At 38.1% G+C, this 23,912-nt stretch overlaps 1 protein-coding gene across 3 annotated transcripts; it reads left to right on the top strand.

Moving 5' to 3' along the window:
- On the top strand, positions 1–23,531 carry foxn1 (forkhead box N1). Of its 3 annotated transcripts, none has more exons than XM_030151891.1 (9): positions 1–105; positions 11,452–11,584; positions 12,078–12,359; positions 12,909–13,004; positions 14,373–14,503; positions 15,570–15,666; positions 16,954–17,161; positions 20,364–20,825; positions 23,046–23,531. In XM_030151891.1, exons 1-9 carry the CDS (start codon positions 86–88, stop codon positions 23,360–23,362), a joined length of 1,746 nt encoding a protein of 581 aa, XP_030007751.1. In that variant the 5' UTR covers positions 1–85; the 3' UTR covers positions 23,363–23,531. The 3 variants fall into 3 exon arrangements, with proteins under 3 accessions (XP_030007751.1, XP_030007753.1, XP_030007752.1); XM_030151893.1 differs by lacking the exon at positions 1–105 and adding an exon at positions 5,681–5,817; XM_030151892.1 differs by lacking the exon at positions 1–105 and adding an exon at positions 5,688–5,822.
- Positions 23,532–23,912: the final 381 nt, after the last annotated feature.

Here is a 23,912-nt window from a genome sequence, read left to right as displayed (position 1 = left end):
AAACATTGTAATAAAGCTTCACTCAGTGGAAAAAACTGCCACTGTGTGTTGTTGAATCAGTGCTCACAGTACTTCTGAAGGTGTGATGGATGGCAGTTATCAGAGGTAAGACAGCCTTTATTGATCTGGAGGATGTTTAGTCTTTTTTTCCTCAATGGTGTCGTATTATTCCATGTAATGTTACAATACTGCAGTTTATACTCAGGTGAAAGATGTGATGTGTAATTATGTACAATTATCCTGATTCCTTGGAAACCTTTAGCTTTGAGCTGTGTTTACAATTTTTGAACCAACGTTTTAATAAGTGGCCTGAATTGGTAATGGAATGCTAATTGTGAATATAACAAACAGTGATTCAAGGAGGCAGCTGCACATTTTTATTATAAAATATCCTTGGTACAGGCAGAATAATTGATGCATTTCTGTAACCTCACTCTGAGCCAAAAAGCAAAGTATTCAGTAATAAAACTCAGGCCTTAGGGACTGTGAGTGTTTTACTATCATTTTTCAAAAGACATCCATAAATCACTCATCTGACATTAACTAACATACAGCTTATATCTCCTAATGTATAAACATTACATTTAAGACAAAATGATCACTATTGTTATTAAGCAGATAATGTGTAATCAGTTGAGGGACAAACATGTTGAAACAAACTACATTTTTGATGACAGAGGAACGTGTGAGTTCATGTGAAAGTCCTGTTAAACATGAGCCATTTGGAGAGAAATGATTTAGAAATGCCGGATGCGATTCACAAGAAAAATAACTTACAGTATCAACACACGCAGTTAAGGTTCGCTAGACAATAGGAAAAACCAGTTAGTGTTTTTCAATCATATTTGTTTGACGTTTGTCCTGCTGAGTGATTTTTACGGTCCATAAAGACTTTTACGAAATGTCATTTCCAGTGAAAGGGTGTGCACTCATTTAGATATGTCCTCTAACATCCTAAAGTCAGACTGGAAAGTTAAAGCACGTCACATTAACATGAAAATGGGTGTGGCTCAGTTCATGAGAGGTAACAAGTTCCTCTTAATTCTTATCAAAGTTTTGTGATATGTGCAAGTGGCTGCTTTGGGTATAAATCAAATATCTATGTCTTTTTTTTGTACTTTTAATTCAGAGAAGAGAGATGTTAATGGAAAACACTTGGTATATGCCATGTTTTATCGTCTCAGGGTGCTGCAGAGGAGGCTGCAGTCTGGTCTCTGATGGTAAAAGTGATGCAGATGTTTAGTTAAAAAAAGCTGTGCAAAGTAGGAAACACAATGGCTAATGCAAAAGCTTAATATTGTATATTTAGTTGTTTTTGTTGTATAGCAGAGGATCAAATACACAAAGACAACATCGATGCTGGTTCTAATCTTGTCATACACTCTCAAAAATAGAGATATGAGATCAGAACATTTATGTACCTATAAGTACACTTTTTAGGAATGTTCTCTCAAAAGTACAATATTGGTCTTTAGGAGGCTAGAATTGCACCTTTAGACTATGAAAAAGGGTCCAAAGTTATGTAAAGTACAAATTTGTACTATAAGGTACACTGCAGCATTAAAAAATATGTGTAGACCATGAGAATAGGCTATAGGCTAGGAGAACTGAACAGTAGGCCTAATTATAGTTCAAACATTAGGCTTAGCACATTATTTATTATAAATCATACTGTAATTAATCTATATTATATTTAATAATAATTTGTGTTTTAATTAAATAGCCCAATTAGCTCAATGATAATAGACTAATAATTTATTTAGCTTTTTAGAACCTCTGATTATTGCCATAATCTCTGTTTTAATAAATTTTCATTCACACCTCCATGTCTTGATGTTGTAGCTTGCCTATGCCGTTTTTTTTTTTTTTCTCAATTAGGCCACCAGTTCAAACTTTAAACATCATGGCATTATCAGCTACAGGGGTTGGACAAAATAATGGAAACACCTTCACCTCAAGATGATAATGCCCCAATCCATACAGCTAGAATTGTTAAAGAATGGCATGAGGAACATTCTAATGAAGTTGAGCATCTTGTATGGCCGCCACAGTCCCCAGACCTCAACATTATTGAGCATTTATGGTCAGTTTTAGAGATTCAAGTAAGGCGTCGATTTCCACCGCCATCCTCTCTAAAAGAGTTGGAGGGTATTCTAACTGAAGAATGGCTTAAAATTCCTTTGGAAACAATTCACAAGTTGTATGAATCAATACCTCGGAGAATTGAGGCTGTAATTGCCGCAAAAGGTGGACCTACACCATATTAATAGGGGAATCCACACCAAACTTTAGACCGAACCTCTGGTAAAGCACAAGGTTCCTTCTAAACTTTGCACATTTAATACATCAGTATAAGTCTAACACATATTAGTTTAGCTTTTGGATATACACACCCTCATATATTCCTCATTTTCAAGGAAAAAAAAGAAACAAATGCACTAAATACTGTAGATTTCTGGCCTTTGGCTGCACAGGTCCTCCTTGTGGACCAGCTGCTGTGTTTTGATCTGTAAATAATTCTATGGACTCTATGTATTTATCTCTGTATGAATCTATGTATTATTTATTTCTCAAAAGCCAAATCCAAAGTGTCTTCCATGTATCCTGCGGACATTCTACAGCTGAATATGTTTCTGTGGTTCTCATTCCTGAATCTGAACTCACTCTAACAGATGCAGACTAGTCTTTCCTTTGTCTTGTCCCATGTCTGTATGTCTGTCTTCTCCTTGAATTTCCTCTACAAATGTCTCTCCCTTTCTCTCCTCCTGTCTGTCATTTTCTCCGTGTTGCTCTGTGCCCCCGCCCCCCCCCACCCGCACCTCCGTGTCGGACCTGAGCCGCTCCGTGTTTCCCGTGTTCCGTGTCCGTCTCCCTGACCTTCTATTTCTCCGTTCCTGTCTCTAAATGGTTCTTCTGTAGCTCCATCATATATTGAATTGTCAGACTCTGTCTCCATAATCATCTTTAAGGCTTTTGAAACTGCGCGCGGTTCCTGCAGTCTTCATTTCCTCATTCAGTGACTGCCGCTGGATGCGTTTGCCATGGGATACGGAGACTCCAGTGCAAAAACGTTAAACCCGGCCCGTCATTTTTCCGAAAAAGCTGCTTAATTGTTTGTTTTTGGACTAAGGAAAGTAATTCACATGATCCACAACACCTCCAACTACAGTATAACAGTGAAAACACGGATTGACGGAAAATCTCGTCATTGGCGGGGAAGCGTTGGGAAGCAATTGACGGAATATCTCGTCAATGGCGGGGAAAGAGTTATTATATTTTGTTGATTTTTTAAGGTGTTTCCATTATTTTGTCCAACCCTTGTTTATGAGAGTTTTCTGTCTATGTAAAGTACTTAAGGTACAAAAATGGACCATTTCAAAAGGGTACAGAAATGTCTCTCAAAAAAGTACACCCCCAGCGACAAGCATTGGTACCTCTATTTTTGAGAGTGTAGGACTTGTTACTAATAGTACAGGTATAGAAAATCACAGAGCAGATAAATATCTTGCCGCTTTATTTAATTATATCACAATCCTTCATGCAGATTTGTTGCATATAAATGTACAGTTTTCTGCAAAAGTCTAGGGGCCACATGTTCTGTAGATTTGTTGATTTATCACATTAAAGTCATTCTGTCTCTGGATCAAGATATAACCATAATGTATAGAAAAATATAGTTTAAAAAGGTTTCAGTAGACTAGAGTGTCCCCAGAGTATGATCTTCCTGTGCGTTTTTACAAGTCTTGAGGTGATAATATGAGATTTACTGAACTAATTATTCAGCTGTTTTACACCAGATTTGATTCAGCACATAGCAAATGTTTTGTCATGAGAAAAGAGGTTGCACTAAATATTAATTTACCTGACAAACCGTTCAGTTCTGATGTATTTTGTGTTCATTTTGCACTTATTTCTTGTATTTTCTTGTTGCTTTAGAAACAGACCGGTAAATAAACGCATATGGCATTTACAGAATGTAAAAACAACAAAGCTACATGTGGTCTAAGACTTTTTCCAATGGATTTATTTCAGATTACAACATCTATACATGTTGCACCTCTGGGTGAACCTCATAATGACAAACTTTTTTCTACTGCAGACATATCTTTGTCAAGGTAGTGCAGCTAATAATTCAGTCAACAAAATCAGTACATAGAGGTATAAATCAGACAAATTTGCATGTGTCATCCTCAGAATCTTACTTTTCACTTACAGTAACTTGTCATTGATCATGATTTATTTCTCTGTTTTGTTAACTAAACTTCAGCCAGTGCTTCACCATGTAATTACAGTGAGAGGGGGGTGTAACACTTGTGAGCGGTCTGTAACGTAAATAAAAAAAGAGATGCTGCATCAAGTTTTCTGTCAAGTCCAGCTTTGACTTCCAAAAGCTAAAAGGTGGAGCTGTATCTTGTGATCAGATGTGATACAAGTAGTTGTGTCTAAAAAATAAGGCAGAATTATTTCTCTAAAACACAGCTCCGTCAGGTCCTTTTAAAAGACCATAACGGGGTCAATAATATCTTCCTGTGTGCAAAACATGATATTGCAACTGAGAACACCAGAGCACTGGAGCAATTATTTCCCAGAAGACAATGGGACTTTCACTGAGGTGCCCCCTGGAATCTGTTCCCACATTACTCCCTCCTCAAGAACTCCATCTTTGGCAGAAAGAGCCTTCGGCAGTAGTTTTGCTCTGCAGAGGCCTTGCACGGTAACACAAGAGTTTATTCAATCTGTAATTAATCCTCTGTCTCTCATAGTGCCTCACCCTCTCACTGAGGACAGGGTTTGTTCAAGGTATAGCTACGAGCTAAGGCTGTTGCTGTGTTCCTGGTTCACTGGGAGGATAGGATAGGAATCTACCTGTGTTGACATACCTAGTCCTTCTCCCTCTTTAGTCTTTATGACTTTCGCTTGCTTTCACTTTGAATCTCATATGTTCAAGTTTCTCAGAAGTAAAAAAAAAAAAAAAAAATGCTCCAACTGACCCCCCTTTGGAGCATTTAAAAATATGTGCAGGAGCTGTTTACTTCAGCCTGATTGGTGAGTATAGCCATTAGCTTTGACATTTAACTTCTACTGGTTGAATCAGAGAGTGAAATTTCCAGATTGACTGGCTTTTTACCAGAGAAGCACCTGTGGTTTGGTTTGCTCTATCTGGAATGTTGTATGCCCAAAATACACAAATGACCTGCCTGTGTTGTGGATTTATTCATCTGGATGTGCAACAATTAAAAGGACCCAGATCATATTTAAGACAGTTCCTATGGGCAAGTTTAGAAACCAGGGCACTGTGCCCGCTCTCTGCCACTGGCTGTGATCACTGGTGTATCTTGTGTCCCATTCAGACAAGTAACCATTCAGTCAGGCAAAGAAAGAGTGAAGGCAGGAGGAAGAGGGGGCTGCCAGCTGCCAATGACTGCACCAGTAGATCTTTTGGAACCTGTTGCAGCAGGTTTTTATTTCTGTATATCTTATTGCTGGGCTAACCTGGATACATGCCAAACACACATGCACGCACACTCACACACACACTCACACACACACACACACACATACACCTACACACACAGAGAGAATGAGGATGATATTGTGAGCTGCCAAAATCTGAAACCAGCCCATCAACCACTACTATACACATTTAGACAGTCAATCTAATCGACGTGCTGCACTGTCAGGGTGAGGAGGGCTTAGGTGCACAGCTTCAAGAGGGAAACAGGCAAGAGATGTAGAGAGGTTACAGGTCAGAGTGAGAAGATCTGACTGAAACCAGAACGCCACAAAGAAGACAGCAAACCCTTATCAAGTTCAAAGGTTGGGTGAGTTAATTTTGCAGTTTTACGGTGTTTTAATGCTGGTGTTTTTGTAGACTCCTGAAGCAACATTTGCACTGTTACTTACTAAAAATGTACAATTGTTTTAATTTACTGTTATTAGTCTGTGGAAAAGAGTACAGTTCTGCTGCTACAGAGGTGTTCTGGTTAACTCTTCTGTGTGTGAGCAAATAGAGGGAAATGACATGCAGCAAGCAGCTCAGGCAGCCATGAATCAAAGCGGGGACTCTGCTCAGGGTGCTCCTGTGGTATGCACCCTAACCACTTTTATCAGTATACACCAATACTCATGAATGTATACACCTCATCATGTCTACTGTTTACCTGCAGGCATAACACTAACTATCATCAAACTATGTAACACAAGTCAGGAAACACAAACATAACAAACAAGTCACCGTCATCATCTTATTGTATGACCACTGTTTATTTTTGGTATTGGAAATGTTCTTTTGGAATGTAGTAAGTTATAGATTACCATTTAAAATGTAACTATTGTAATTCAGCAATGTATTGTAACTTATTTTATATAACAGCTTTACTGAATTAAAAAAAAGAGTAAAAAAGCTGAAAAGTCAGAGAAACATTTATTTAGGTCAACATCTAACAGCACTTTCATTATTTCAGAAATTATTTTCATCAAATTTCCATCATTTAAAGGTGCTACTGTCCAATGACAAGGTTATCCACCTTGGTTAGATAGATAGATAGATAGATAGATAGATAGATAGATAGATAGATAGATAGATAGATAGATAGATAGATAGATAGATAGATAGATAGATAGATAGATAGATAGATAGATAGATACTTTATTGATCCTTTGCAGGGAATTATTTGGTTACAACAGCAGTAACAACAGCAGTTATTTTACAATATTATACATATATATAAAACACTGTTCTATTTTACATCAGTATTCCCAAGAATTAATTCCCAAAATTTTTCAGGTCAAGACCCAAAAGCTACCCCAAAGTTACAAAATTGTAACGTGAATTTAATCTTTTATATTTTTACTGACATTTCCACTTTGAAAATACACTGATAAACTTTTGGGACAAGCCTGTGAGTTAGATCGAAACATCATGTTGTTCGCCACCACAAGTACGATAACGTCAGCCATCACTGCTATCACTGAAAAGTAATGCATCAGTCACTAACAGCGAACTGTACAAACACCTGACTCAACCCCATTTTCACTGTAAAAACACTGTCACTGAAAATGTCTTATTTAAACACCCACAATTCTTTTGACTCTTAACGTTCATAACATAATGCCAACATATTACAGCCATAAGACAATATTTTTAAGGAGCCAGGGGGCATGATGCAAGATGAAACAATGAAATAGTTGTTTCTTATAAATACGAGAATATCTGGCTTTTTTTTCTAGTAAATTTATGACAAATTTATGACTATAATCTTAGAGAATATCCAAGATTTTTTGTATAAATTTGCAGATTTGTCTTTTGTTTACCTAGTATGTCGTTGTATATCATCAGATTGTTAAATACAGTACAGTAGTTTTTATTCATGATTGGCAATGCAGTAAAAACAAGTTAGAGAATCAGTGTGGTTTCCAACCTTATGTTTGAAAAGGAAGTTCTACGCTAAAGGAATCACCAACAGTAACTATATTTTAACCCATAAAGACCCAAACAGCCACTGGCGACCAAAAGCATCTACTGATGTAAACTGTTTAATACCTGTTGATCCATTAATCACATCAATACATGTAGATAATTGGTGTCAAATACAGTTTGTCATCTTTTCATGGTCATCAGATATGACCCATTTGGACGTTCAGAGGCTCTGGAGGTACTGTGGAAACACCGTCATCTTCTACAATGTTGATTCACCAGTAAAACCCATGGAGTTGGATCAATAACAGTGGATGGAAACACTTGTGTTATGTTCAGTTAATGGTATATTTTGCTGAAAAGGTCACGTTTTCTTCAGTTTTCTCTGTTTCTGATATAACCCTCAACTTTAATCTGAGCTTTTATGAACATCTACATGATCAGTAAATTAAATATAGGAATATACTTGATTTTTACTTTAAAAATGCAAAACACAGGATAACATTACAGTCAATGGTGATAAATCACTTCAGAAAAGTTAAATATATAGAAAAAAAAAAAAAAAAATTAAAAAAAATAGAAAAAAAAAAAATATATATATATATTTATTTATTTATATTTGTAATTGCCACAAAAGCAGAACTTGGTCTTAATGGTTTAATGACATTTTTTTTCAATTATTTTATTAGTAAGTGTAACTGACTTCTTTCTTTCTTTCTTTCTTTCTTTCTTTACTCCAACACTGTCACATGTGACTACCTACTCCCTACTATAACAGCCATTCACTTTTTAATAATAAAAACATTGCATCTTATATTCATTACACTGAGTATGGATAATTAAATGCCAATATGGGCGTAAAAAATTGTAAACCTGTGATCTACTTTGAGCTTTTTTCCTTTCATTTCTGGTTTTCAACAGTTTACGATCATCAAGTTAGAATTTCCATCATGTAGAAAAGACCGAATATGGAGAATCATCTTAACTAATGAGACATCTGATGAACGTGGAGAAGCAGATGTTTAAACTGTGCAGACCAAAAAATTAAAACACAAATCTAGTAGAGAGATTAAGATCAATATAAATAAGAAAATCTATGATGAGATTAAAATATTTTTTTCACTGGGATATATCATCACTGGGTCAGACCATAATTTCTGATGAAAAACTCTGGCTGAAAATAAATGAATAAAGCGTCTAATTGTGACCAACCTGAGCTCTGTCATGTGAACTTTCTACAGCAGGGGTGTCAAAATCGTTTTAGTTCAGGGGCCACATATAGACTAATATGATCTAAAGTGGGCCGGACCAGTAAAATAATATAAATAATAGGATAAGAACTTATAAATAATATCCACGCCAAAGTTTTTTCTTAGATTTTTGAGTGAAAAAAAGTCAAATTCCATAATGAAAATGTTTATATCTACAAACTGTACTTGAACATAACAAACAAATATGAACAACCTGAAAATTCTTAAGAAAAATAAGTGCAATTTTAAGAATATTACGCCTCAGTTTATCATTTACACATGTACATCACAGCTTAAAGATCAGAGTGGATCTACAAATACACAAAACATTTAGGAAAAGACAGAATGTTGGTAAAATTTCATATACTTCTCTAAGACATTTCAGATTGCACACAATTTTTTGTAAAAGTTCAGTCTGTAAATGTAAATATTTGTTTAATTTTAATTTTTTTACACTAAAACAAAGAGAGAAATTTGTGGTTTTCTTTATTTATAGGTTATTATGATAGTATTGTACTGGTCTGACCCACTTTAGATTGAATTAACCTAAAATGATTTTAACATTATTGATCGTTAATAACTTCAGTGTAAATTTTGCATTTCACAAATTCATCCCACGGGCCACATTGGACCCTTTGGTGGGCCGGTTTTGGCCCCCGGGCCGCATGTTTGACACCTGTGATCTACAGTATGAACAGAAACTGCACCAGAACAATAATGATAAACTGTCAGAAATAGCCGAGCTTGCCTTGTTTTTATTAATGCTCTTCATTGACAGTGTCTCCTCTGCTTCTCATACTGTAAGTGCTTGTGTTCTGGCTGGTGGCAGTGTGTCTGTCAAGCAGATGAGAGGATTTGTTGCCACAGTGGTGATAAAGCAATCTCTCAACTTTCACCTTGACACTTTAGCCTCTTTAGATCTGAACAGAAACCGCTGGGATTGCTACTTCTCCACTTAGTCTGCCTCAGCATTATTCGGCTTTCTGTGACCTGACAGCCATGGTTTGTTGGCACTTTTAATGAGCTTGGTTTATGTCACGGTTGAAGTTACCTTTACTGGAACCTGGGCCACGTGTCACCCACCTCCGCTGGGATCAGATGACACGTCTTTACGCTTAGGAAACAAACCCCTGACCCATGAAGGCCACTGGAGTCAAACTCATGTGTTTACAAATGAAAATGAACCCACCTGCTCCCATGCCTTCGCTCGTATGCTGTCACTATACCTCACTGTTTTACATTTGACTAATGACTCAGTGAACATCAAGGATCTGTGACAAGAAGTACTTTGTCATCACCAACTGCTTTCTGTCATGAGGTATTAGCAAAAAGTGAAAAAAGAGAATAAGTCAGCTTGTTTTTGACTGTTAGTTACCATTGTTTAACCCTCAAAGACCTAAATAGCCACTGTTGACCAAAAGCATCTACTAATCTGAAATGTTCAATAATTTTTTTAGCCACTAATCCCATCAATATATTTAATTAACTCAGGTAAAAAGGAGTTTCTCAGCTTTTCAGCAGCATCACAGGTGTCTTTTTTTTAGACATTCAGAGGCTCCATAGTGAATAGGGAAACACCATCATTTTGTAAAACATTGCTTCACTGATAAAATCCATGTAGTTTGACAAATGACAGTGGCTGTAGACGCTTGTTTTTCTATTCAGATAATGATACTTGACTTTTTCTTCAGTTTTCTCTCTCTTGATACAATAATATGGATATACTCTTTTATAAACATCACATGGTCGGTAAAGTAAATATAATAAAATGCCTTTTCTGTTTTTTTTTTTTTTTTTTGCTTTTCAATGAAAAATGCAGATAATATTATAACATATGGCATAAACCACTTAGAAAAGGTTGAATGTAGAGAAAAATGAATTTGGAAGTCACCACAAAAATAGTTGTAGGTCTTTAGGGGATAAAAATTAAGTGACATCCAGGAAAATTCAGATCGTTGACTCTTTGCAGATTATTAAAGCCAACCCCACTGTGATATCACATTAATACAAGACACTTAAAGCTGCAGGAATCAAAAACAGTACAGCTCTCTCCTCTTGGACCAACTCAAAAGAATAAACCTATATAGATGAACTCATGTTTCATGCTGTTATGGAAATATAAAACTACATTTCTGAAGCTTTTTGAGACATGGAAAAGCGCAGTAGGTCCAGGTTCAGGCCCAGGTCCAGCTCACATTTGATGGAATCTGATCAGCGTTTTGTAGTTACAGCTGTCAATCATGTTTTTAACCTTCCTACCTGTTTGCAAACACCTGTGATTAGACAAAATTGGGGGATCACAGGGTTGATTTTCTACATCTTGAAAACACAACCAAGGAGCAGAAACAGAAGTTTAATGGCCTCTCAGTCCACTTGAATTATAATACGCTGAAAGGTGATTATGGAATCAGCGTGGTTCAGAAGAACTAAGATGATAAATTTATCCCGTCATTTGTTTAACCTGTGCAAAAGGATAAATATTGGGTTCACAATAGAGTAATCGTAATTATTTTCTTTTGTTGTGGTCTTTTCTTTCTTTAATTTTCTTTTCTTTTACAGTCATACATATGGATTATTTTCTAAGAATCATTTAATCACTTAACTGTTCTATTTTCTGTTTACCCATGTTTCATTTTTCATTTTTCTTATCTCTGAATAAGTTTGACATTGATGAATTGCTATGAAAATATACTCAATGGATCCAGGAAAAAGGTATGGAAGATTAAGCATTTTTTTTCCCCTCTGTCCCCACATGTTTTCCATTTATTTTCTGTCTATTCACAGATATTGGTGCAGGATGTCAGACTCCCCTGCCTTCTCCCCCTGTGGTAGCCACTCTCAGACATCAGCCCCCCAGGCCAGCCTGTCCTGCTGTGATCCATGTGGGACGTCCTGCCAGCAGATGGCAGAGGCACCGGTACTGAGCGGCCTCAGGCCCTTCTTTTTATGCCAAAACTTTATCTAAATTGAGATAAAATCAGTCAGAATTATTGTCAAGAGAGGATTTAGTGTTTCTGAATTAGATTTAATGCAAATCGACTGAATAGCTTTCCACAGTCAATATATATGATAATGATTTTTCTGTAAAATGACAAGTATTTATTTAGATATTTTGATTTTGATGTACAGGGAATATGTTTTTTTCACATAAATACAAATTCTGCTTGTAATTTTCTCCAGTATAATCCCATCCAATCACATTTTATATAATGTCAATAAACGCTGTAAATGGTCTTACACTTGGATGATTATTCTGGAAAGACTGTGGATCTCTCACTGACAGCATCTTGGCTATAATACTGTAAAGCTTGTTAAGACAAGATAAACACACCTAACCCTGCCAAATATCATTTCCATTTCCATGGTGATAACCTCCATAGAAACTGACTAAGGTTTATCTGCTCCTCCAGCAGGAGGGCAGCACCTTCAGCTTGAGGTCTGCAGCTGTGAATAGGAGGCACAGTGCTGATGGGACCCTGTCCCCCGGGTCTGGATCAGGACCAGTGGACCGTTTCCACCCGTACCGACGACAGTTCAGCGAAGGAACAGCAACTGTGCCCAGTTGTCACCCTCACTGTTTGTCTGCATTCAGCTGCTTGCAGGAAGTGTGCAGTCCTGGAAATGACTCTTTAACACACAGCTCAAGCAGTGAAGCAACAGCCTCCTGGGACCAATACAACAGCAGCATCCAGGTTTATAGACCTATACGACACTCATCTTATGCAAACTAATCCTTCAGTAAAGACTCATGTATTCAAAACAACACCTCACATATTTTGGAAATAAACTGAATTAAATGAAATGGCTCAGAATTACTAAATGCACTGCAGTTCAGTTTTCTGTCATGCTCTACTACTACACTAATGGACACAAAAAATCATGCCATCCTACAAACTATGGGTCAACTCATATGTGTAGAATATTAATGAAATACAACAAAAATAGAGTAGGAAAACCAAAGCCAAAGAAATGTATTTCACAATACATTTATATTACTTAACATCAGACTAAAGAACATATAAAATACAGATAAGAATAAAAATGTGATTATTAGATCCAATTATTGTTCTATCCTTACTATAAACACATGTAGATAAAGACAAAGTAGATGATGATTTGTTGATAATGATTGAAAATCAACTGTATGTTGCAAATTTATTTGGAAATGACAAAACTGAATTGTTGCACAGGTATAACACCGTGCAGATGCTGTTTAACACCATTGTCATTGAATTTGTCAGTGTTTTTACCCAGAACTACCAGCGGGGTCAGTGGAGCCTTCCTGCTTCCTCTCTCAAACCTGTCCGTCCTACAGCTCATCCAACGCTCTCTCACAGGTAAGAGAAGAGTGTTTTAGACACTGTTGTATTATAACTTTTATTTAACCAGTAAAACAGATCCTTGAGATTAAAAATCTCTTTTTCAAGAGTGTCCTGGATGAGACAGCATCAGCAGAAGTTACACAAAATAGAAATCCCAGCCATACATCTACACTAAAAATATACATCAAACATAAAACACAATAAAAGTCAGTTCTAAAACCATGCATAAATCCTTAAACTGAGAAGATACATAGAAAACAGCATCATTAAAGAAGTTGTAGAGGTTTATTTATCACGGGTAGTACAGAGGACCCAAAAGCAGATACACCGATTAAAGTCTTTAAACAGTTTATTAACAGACAGACTTTAAGCAGACAGGGAGCAGGCAGCAGGACAGTCAGACACAGGTGGGAGCCGGGAATCCAATCCAAACCAGGTGGGCACAGGCTGAGGACGTGGTCGGGGACAGAAGGCGGTTCAAAGATCCGGAGCTCAGGTGGAGAGGCGAGGTGAAACAAAGGCTGGTCGTTACCGGGGGGACAAGGACAGGCAGGTGAGGTCAGGCAGGCAAGCGGGGTCGAATCCAGGTGGCAGGCGGGTCGGGTCAGAACGGGTCGGGTCAGGACAGGATCTAGAAACAGGCTCGGAGAATAACGCTGGAGAGTACACACTAATAATAATAATGGATTGGATTTATATAGCGCTTTTCTACACACCCAAAGCACTTTACATTATTAACCCGTAATTCATTCGCTCTCACATTCACACTCTGGTGGTGGTAAACTACATTTGTAGCCACAGCTGCCCTGGGGCAGACTGACAGAAGCGGGGCTGCCAATTTGTGCCTATGGCCCCTCCGACCACCACCAAACATTTATACACCAGTGTGGGTGGCACTGGAGGCAGGGAGGTCTTGCCGAAGTGTCTTGCCCAAGGACACAACTGACTGACTAGGATAGAGTGGGATTCGAACCGCCAACACTTTGGTTATTGGACAACCTGCTCTACCACCTGAGCCACAACCACCAGATTGTCTCACCTAGTGTGAGACAATCTGGCAAATGACCAGAGAAGAGAGAGAGAATATATACGCCCCCAACTAATGAGCCGTGGCTGCGACCACAGGTGGAATGGGTTAGGCTGATTAGCAGGAGCGGGAAAGAGAGAATGAGGAGGTGTGGCCAAGGGAGAGAGAAGGAATAGAGAGCAGAGTAGATAGGGATTTGACATTATTACTACCATTGTTGAGGAAAAAGCTACTTGTTGTTTTTAAAAGTATGGCCTCTGAATGGCAAAGATGGATTGGATGAGGAGTGGGTGTTTTATTACTACAGCAGATTATGGATTAATGTGAAATGGATGATGACATATGACTCTTTTTAGGTTCCAGCTAGACTGTACACCACGAACAACCAGTCCAACACCTCCAAATATTCTCTCCAAAGTCTCTCCAGTTCAACCAATGAGGAGAACACCACACAGCTGCCTTTCCCCAAACCCATTTACTCATACAGGTAACATCACATACCTATGTTTTTCACCTGTCCATTATGTTTCCAGCAGCTCTGTAGAACAGGGGTGTCAAACTCATTTTAGGTCACGGGCCAGATTCAGCCAAATTTGATCTGCAGTGGGCTGAACCAGTAAAATAATAACATAATAATATATAAATAATGTCAACTCCAAACTTTTCTCTATGTTTTAGAGTGAAAAAAGTTAATTTACATTATGAAAAGGTTTACATCTACAAACTATCCTTTGAAAAGATGGGAATAACATAAACAAACTGAAAAAAAAAAAGTATAATTTTAACAATAGTCTGCCTCAGTTTATCATTTACACATGTACGTTATAACTTACAGATCACAGTGGAACTACAAATACACAAAACATTGAGTAACAGACAGAATATTGTTAAAATTGTACTTACTTCTCTAAAGACATTTCAGGTTATTTGCATTTTTTGCAAAATTATCCTCCTAAGACCCAGGAAATGTCAGCAAAGTACCAGCTTTTTTTGTTTTGTATTAAATAAGTGCCTAAATTGGAAACATCATGATGCAACTGTTTTTTCAGATGCAGTTTTTAAAATTTTTATGGAATGTCCTTTGTGGTGGACAGTTTTCTTTTCTTTTTTTTTTGTATAAAGTTGTGAAACTCTTGTCCAGAAAACCCATAGTTGGGTCCAAGGAGGTTATACTTTGTTTTAGTGTAAATACATGAAAATATTTACATTTACAAAGAGAAAAATTTGGAGTTGTCATTATTTATATGTTATAATGATAGTATTTTACTGAATCCTGCCCACTTGAGATTGAACTGGTCTGAATGTGGAACCTGAACTAAAAGGATTGTTAATATTTTAGTGCAATTTTTGCATTTCACAAATTCATCCTAAGGGCTGGACTGGACCCTTTGGCGGGCCGGATTTGGCCCCCTGGCTGCATGTTTGACACCTGTGCTGTAGAAGAACTACGTGTAAATACCTAAAGAAGTATTTGTCATGTACTCTTTGTGTATAGGTTAAAAATGGTATGCCAAATATAAACAGCTAATACTAATGCCTCCTTCATGATGCAGCATCCTGATCTTCATGGCCCTGAGGAACAGTAAAACAGGAAGCCTGCCAGTCAACGAGATCTACAGCTTCATGACTGAACACTTCCCTTACTTCAAGGTACCTCAGTTCATGAATTTAACATTTTCATTCAATGAAACTAGTCGTCACAATAAGTTTGTTTCAAGGGAAGATATCATAGAATTGCACTGCACATGCAACAAGCTCTGAACTGTAAACACAAGATTAATTGTTCTATGTGTGTTTGCTTTTCCGACTTGTTTTGTCTTGGCTGCTCCTGATTTGGATAAATTTCTCTGGGCAGGTGCATGGTAGAAAAGTTGGAGTTAGTGCCACATTTTTTAAAAAGATGATCATGTTGGAAGTGAGTCATTTCTCTCCTGCGGGTGTTTTTCATTTAGCGCCACAATTTGATCATATTATTAGATTTACTGCTCTTTTTCGTCTTTGTGATATGATGTAAGACCTCACATTATAAGTCATGATTACACAGGGCCATAAAAGCAACATCAGCTCTATTATGCACATGTTATTCTATCTGCTGAAATGATCAGAGTTATACAGCGTGTGCGTCATTAGTGTAGTATTTGTGTGTCAGAGGTTTTGTGTTTATGATCTGGTTTGCAGTGTTAAGTAAGTAAAAGATTATCCCAAATTATTCCACTTCTGTGACTGCAGCTACCACTTACTTCTGATGATTAATGGCTCAGTGTGAGGACAGTGTTCTCCACCTGCAGACGGACCAGCTGGGTAGTGAACCCTCTGAGGTGTGAGCCTAACGGGGTTTTTGTATTTACTTTAGCCTGGAGCCAGGTTATAGAACTGGTGCAGGGACTCTTCAGACATCAAAGATAATATTTCTACATATCTAGATTCCTGTTATGCTTTTTCTGTCTATGGTATATGCATGTTTTGGGGGCATTTTGATGTTATGAGATAGAGATAAATTTCTCTGACGGTATCTTATAGATTAAAACAGCTATTAAAAATTCATGCCCCCATGCTTAGACGTTTCTTCAATGAGGCACCTGCAAGTTTTGAACTCTGTCTGAACCCTGGATTGTCACAAATATTGTGGATTTTCCAGAAGATTCCATAAATCTTTAAATCAAAGTAGTTCACCTTTTAGATGGCTGCTTTCCAAACAGCTGCCTGCTCATTTAAACAGTGGCTGCAGGGCCAGGAAATACAGGAGACTGAAGAGAAGAAACACTTTCACTGCAAAAACTGTGATTTTAGATACATTTAAGGGCCATCTGAATGTACTCTACTGAAGTTCAGCTCAATGATTATTAATGATTATAATTATGCCGACACTACAAACAAACAACATCATCACTGTTGTTAATATTTGCTAAACTAACAGTATGTATTCTCTGTTTTCAGACAGCACCTGATGGATGGAAAAACTCAGTGCGGCACAACCTCTCCCTCAACAAGTGCTTTGAGAAGGTGGAGAACAAAAATGGGAACTCATCCCGTAAAGGTTGTCTGTGGGCCCTCAATCCGGCCAAGGTGGAGAAGATGCAAGAGGAACTGCACAAGTGGCGCCGCAAAGACCCTGTCACTGTTCGTAGGAGCATGGCAAAGCCACGTACGTCAAATGAGCATCCAGAAAAACATCAGTGAGAGTTAAAGGACACGACCAGGAGCTTAAGGAAATAGAACAGTACAGAACAGCACAGAACAGTACAGAACAGAACAGAACAGAACAGAACAGTACAGAACAGAACAGCATAGAACAGCACAGAACAGTACAGAACAGCACAGAACAGCATAGAACAGTACAGAACAGTGCAGAACAGCATAGAACAGTACAGAACAGAACAGCATAGAACAGCACAGAACAGAACAGAACAGAACAGCACAGAACAGTACAGAACAGAACAGAACAGAACAGAACAGTACAGAACAGCACAGAACAGTACAGAACAGAACAGAACAGAACAGAACAGAACAGAACAGTACAGAACAGCACAGAACAGTACAGAACAGTACAGAACAGTACAGAACAGAACAGAACAGAACAGAACAGAACAGCACAGAACAGCACAGAACAGTACAGAACAGAACAGAACAGTACAGAACAGAACAGAACAGCAACAGTACACAGAACAGAACAGAACAGCACAGAACAGCACAGAACAGTACAGAACAGCACAGAACAGCACAGAACAGCACAGAACAGTACAGAACAGCACAGAACAGTACAGAACAGCACAGAACAGAACAGCACAGAACAGTACAGAACAGTACAGAACAGAACAGCATAAACCAGGATAGAACAGTACAGAACAGAACAGAACAGTACAGAACAGAACAGAACAGCACAGAACAGCACAGAACAGCACAGAACAGTACAGAACAGCATAGAACAGCATAGAACAGCACAGAACAGCACAGAACAGCATAGAACAGTACCAAACAGTACAGAACAGCACAGAACAGAACAGCATAGAACAGCACAATAGCACAGAACAGCACAGAACAGAACAGCATAGAACAGCACAGAACAGCATAGAACAGTACAGAACAGAACAGAACAGTACAGAACAGAACAGAACAGCACAGAACAGCACAGAACAGCACAGAACAGAACAGAACAGTACAGAACAGCATAGAACAGCACAGAACAGCACAGAACAGCACAGAACAGTACAGAACAGAACAGCATAGACCAGGATAGAACAGCATAGAACAGTACAGAACAGTACAGAACAGAACAGAACAGAACAGAAACAGCACAGAACAGAACAGCACAGAACAGAACAGCATAGAACAGAACAGAACAGAACAGAACAGCATAGAACAGAACAGAACAGAACAGAACAGCATAGAACAGAACAGAACAGAACAGAACAGCATAGAACAGAACAGAACAGCACAGCACAGAACAGCATAGAACAGCACAGAACAGCACAGAACAGCATAGAACAGCACAGAACAGTACAGAACAGAACAGCAGAGAACAGTACAGAACAGCATAGAACAGTACAGAACAGCACTGAACCGTACAGAACAGCATAGAACAGTACAGAACAGCATAGAACAGACAGCACAGAACAGCATAGAACAGCACAGAACAGTACAGAACAGAACAGCAGAGAACAGTACAGAACAGTACAGAACAGCACGGAACCGTACAGAAACAGCAAAGAACAGAACAGAACATCATAGAACAGAACAGAACGAGAACAGCATAGAACAGTACAGAACAGAACAGAACAGCACAGAACAGAACAGAACAGTACAGAACAGCACAGAACAGTACAGAACAGAACAGTACAGAACAGCACAGAACAGCACAGAACAGTACAGAACAGCACAGAACAGTACAGAACAGCACAGAACAGTACAGAACAGCACAGCACAGAACAGCACAGAACAGTACAGAACAGTACAGCATAAACCAGGATAGAACAGCACAGAACAGTACAGAACAGAACAGATCAGAACAGAACAGAACAGTACAGAACAGAACAGAACAGAACAGAACAGAACAGAACAGCACAGAACAGCACAGAACAGAACAGAACAGAACAGCACAGAACAGCACAGAACAGCACAGAACAGTACAGCACAGAACAGAACAGCACAGAACAGTACAGAACAGTACAGAACAGCACAGAACAGCACAGAACAGAACAGAAGAACAGAACAGAAGAACAGAACAGCAAGAGAACAGCATGGACAGCATAGAACAGCACAGAACAGCACAGAACAGCATAGAACAGTACAGAACAGCACAGAACAGCACAGAACAGCACAGAACAGCATAGAACAGCACAGAACAGCACAGAACAGCACAGAACAGAACAGCATAGAACAGCACAGAACAGCATAGAACAGTACAGAACAGAACAGCACAGAACAGCACAGAACAGAACAGAACAGTACAGAACAGCACAGAACAGTACAGAACAGCACAGAACAGAACAGTACAGAACAGCATAGAACAGCACAGCACAGAACAGCACAGAACAGAACAGAACAGTACAGAACAGAACAGCATAGAACAGCATAGAACAGCATAGAACAGCACAGAACAGCACAGAACAGAACAGAACAGAACAGAACAGCACAGAACAGAACAGAACAGCATAGAACAGAACAGAACAGCATAGAACAGAACAGAACAGAACAGAACAGCATAGAACAGAACGGAACAGAACAGAACAGCATAGAACAGAACAGAACAGCACAGAACAGCATAGAACAGAACAGAACAGAACAGCATAGAACAGAACAGAACAGAACAGCATAGAACAGAACAGAACAGAACAGAACAGCATAGAACAGAACAGAACAGCATAGAACAGAACAGAACAGCATAGAACAGAACAGAACAGCATAGAACAGAACAGCACAGAACAGCATAGAACAGTACAGAACAGTACAGAACAGAACAGCAGAGAACAGTACAGAACAGCATAGAACAGTACAGAACAGCATAGAACAGCACAGAACAGAACAGAACAGTACAGAACAGTACAGAACAGCACAGAACAGCATAGAACAGTACAGAACAGAACAGAACAGTACAGAACAGCATAGAACAGTACAGAACAGAACAGAACAGAACAGAGCAGAGCATACTTTACTGTCATTGTAACATGTAGAACAAAATTAAAATGCCACCCAGTAAGAAAAAACAATAAGGGATCATCAGTCATGTTAACCATGAATTTATAATCCTCTGTTACTATTTTTATTTATTTATTTTTTTTCCATCTTGAGGCAGACAAGGGAGTATGACCTGTGTTCTAAGGGTAATTTAAGGATGTCTTTTTCTGCAGAAGACTTAGACCATCTCCTGGGAGAGAAACCGGACAAGGTCAGGGCTGTGCCACCCTGTAACCCCACGCTTTTATCCAGAATCGCCCCATTATATGAGACCACCTCTTCATCCTGCGTGCCAGCCCAGCGTCGGCCTCCCTGCCCTCCTTTACGTCGGCCACAATATTCACACATCCCCCCGTCCTCTCAGCAGCCCCATTACTTTCGCCCCACCACTGCTCCGCCCAACGACACCTTTGTCCTGTATTCACCCTGTGGACAGCAGCCTTCAGCTGGTGTCCCATCAGCCACTGGGAGCCTGGACTCACACCTGAATGGGAAGATGCCTCCCACGTACAGCGTGGCCCTGCACACTGAATATAGCGGCCACCACAGGAGCATGCAGGAGTTACTGTTGGACGGAGACACCACTTATGACATCGACACTCTCAACCCCAGTCTGACTGATCTGCAGCTGCACGGTAAGAACAATCTAAGGCTGACATGGTAATAATAGCCAATGTTTAATCTGTCATCAGTGGTGGAAGAAGTATTTAGATCCTTTACTTAAGCAAAAGTGACACCAAAATGTTCAGCTACAAGCAAAAGATCTGCATTAAAAACCTTGTTTATGTAAAAGTATGTAAGTTTCAGCAAGAAGTGCTTAACTTATGAAAAGCAAAAACTCTAAAATCGCCCCTTTTAGAGTTTGACTATTACATATGATATTTTTACATTCTTTTTTTTTTTTTTTTTTTTTTTAATTTTTATTTATTCCACCAATATAAAACACATGAAGATGTACAAAAATCACACCAGCCTCAGTCTACAAATCACTCAATCCATGTCACATTAGTTTCACTCATAACTACTTATACTACACCTTTTACATACAGGTCAAGGTCATATATAATTTACACAGATACCAACAACATTCTTGAAATCTGACTTCTAATATTTCACCAGCACAGATAAGTGTATTTGCAAAACTAAAACAGGTGCTACTGAGGAAAAGAAACAGAATAAAATAATTGAGCTACCAAAAAGCAACATGTGTAAGTAAAAAAAAAAAAAAAAAAAAAAAAAAAGAGCAATATTAAAAACAAAAAGAGGTATTTAAAGCTCTTGTATCGCTTCAATTATTGGTTTCCATCTTCTCTCAAATTTTTCTAGTTTCAGTTGTAATCTTGCAGTAGTTTTTTCCATAATAACAACCTTTTTAACTTTGTCTATTCATTGCGTTATGTTGGGGATGTGTGGCTTCAGCCAGTTAATTGTGATCATTTTCTTTGCTATTACAAGTAAGACTTTCAATAAAAAGCTACAATCTCTGTCTATCAGATCTTCAGGTAATATTCCAAGTATATACAAGGGTTAAGTCAAGATGTAGGTTTTACATTCATTTTATGACTAAATTAAAGTGTATGTTGCATTTCACTACTGTATAGTATGTGTGAAATTTAATTCATCTGAACTAGTTTACATATTGTTGTGCAGTTTAATCTACAGAAGTACTTCACATTCTGTTTGCTCATCATATGTATGCTCTAAAAACTCCACTTTTTATGAGCTCAGAAAAAAAAGGCCTTTTTAATTTTGTGACAATGTATTTGCATAAAATGGAAACACCCAAGTAAAGTATTTCAAAGTTGTATTTCCTTTAGTGAAAGTAAGTCCACCACAATTATCATCAAAGCTGAAATGGTGTATTTTCCAAATCAGCAAACATAATTGTGGGTTAAACAGACTGGTTTTAGTCTGTATTACTTCCTTGATGTGTTGGTGCCAGTAAAACATTTGTTGCTTGTTGTCTTTTGTCACAAGGTCTGAGTAAAAGAAAATGCACAACTTAATAGAAAGTGAAGAATTGTCCATATAATTTCAGTCAGACTCAACTGCAACCAGGTCCACGACTCACTCCTGAAATAACATAGATCAGGGGTGTCAGACTCATTTTAATTCAGGGGCCACATTCAGCTAAATTTGATCTGCAGTGTGCCGAACCAGTAAAATAATAACATAATAATATATAAATAATGTCAACTCCAAACTTTTCTCTGTATTTCACAGTGAAAAAAGTTAAATTAAACAATGCAAATGTTTACATCTACAAACTGTCCTTTCAAACAATGTGAATAACTTGAACAAACTGAAAGAATAAGTGTAATTTTAACACTATTCTGTCTCAATTTATCATTAACACATGTTCATTATGACTTACAGATCACAGTGGATCTACAAATACACAAAACATTTAGTAACAGGCAGAATATTATTAAAATTGCACTTATTTTTCTGAAGACATTTCAGGTTCTTCATATTTGTTCAGATTATTCACATTTTTTTGTGAAATTATACTTTGTTTTAGTGTAAATACATGAAAATATTTACATTTACAAAGAGAAAAATGTGGAGTTGTGAGTATTTATAGCTTATTATGATAGTATTTTACTGGTCTGACCCACTGGAGATTGAATTGGTCTGAATGTGGAACCTGAACTAAAATAATTGTTACTTTCTTAATATCTATTTTTGCATTTCACACATTCATCCAAAGGGCCAGACTGGACCTTTTAGTGGGCCGAATTTGGCCCCCGGGCCGCATGTTTGACACCTGTGACATAGATCATGAAGCAAAGCAAGTAATTGTTTAAGAGTCAACATTTATTAGTGGTGCAGCTTATTTTGTTTGTTTTCTAAAGGCAACTTGTGGGAGGAATTAAAGGAGGACAGTTTGGTGTCAGACCCTCGAATTGTCACCACTACAAACCCCTCCACCACATCTGCTCTTCAGGACTCCCATGTCCAGATCAGCTGTCTGCAAACCATGCCCCCCGTCACCCACAGCTCAGAGGAGACGGCGGTCAGTCGACATAAATCTCATTATGAGGAGAAGGACACGGGATGGAGTTTAGACCAGAGTGACTGTTTCAATGGACTGCACCCAGTGGTTTATTCTGGGATGGACAGTTTGGCTGGATATCTGACCTCCTGTGCCACATCCATCTCTTTAATGTAAAGATCTGTCTCTGTTTCATTTTTATTGCTCCTTGACTTTTAGAGTACTTGCAACCTGAACAGAGAAAATGTGACAAGCAGCTCTATGCAACAGTATTATCCTGGTGGATATTTCACTCCTAAAGCTCTATTTATCACTGTGCGCCAGAATAAAGAGTAAATATATCTGGGTGTAAAGAATTCAGCTGAAGGGTGATAAAAAGGATTAGTTATAGTCAATTGGATCACAGATGTTTTGCTAAATAAAAAGCCACAAAATAATTATAGAACTGGTAAAAAACAAAGAAAATAGGAAATGAATTGATAAATGAATTTTGTAATTACGATCTGCTCAATGCTTGCTTTACATCAGTTCTTTTAGGAAACAGCAGATGATTTTTTCTGTGGCTATTCATGGGTTTTAGTTTCTTAATATTGCAGTTAAAAAAAACAACAACTAATGGTTATGATATACTGATTTAACTGTACAATAAGCTGGATTTCCATGTCATTGTATATGTACCATAGTAGTGGCTGTTCGGATGCTAATATGTCTCACTGAACTTGTTCCT

The sequence above is a fragment of the Sphaeramia orbicularis genome, chromosome 13 (assembly GCF_902148855.1).
Source record: "Sphaeramia orbicularis chromosome 13, fSphaOr1.1, whole genome shotgun sequence".
In the NCBI taxonomy this organism is placed as follows: Eukaryota; Metazoa; Chordata; class Actinopteri; order Kurtiformes; family Apogonidae; genus Sphaeramia; species Sphaeramia orbicularis.
Note: the sequence above shows the minus strand (reverse complement) of the source record. Positions and strands in the feature narration are given on the sequence as shown.

Coding starts and splice junctions, on each gene's coding strand:
- foxn1 (XM_030151891.1), top strand. CDS start 86: ATGGATGGCAGTTATCAGAG. Junction 11,585..12,077: donor AGCAGATGGCAGAGGCACCG/GTACTGAGCGGC, acceptor CTGCTCCTCCAG/CAGGAGGGCAGCACCTTCAG. Junction 14,504..15,569: donor AAACCCATTTACTCATACAG/GTAACATCACAT, acceptor TTCATGATGCAG/CATCCTGATCTTCATGGCCC.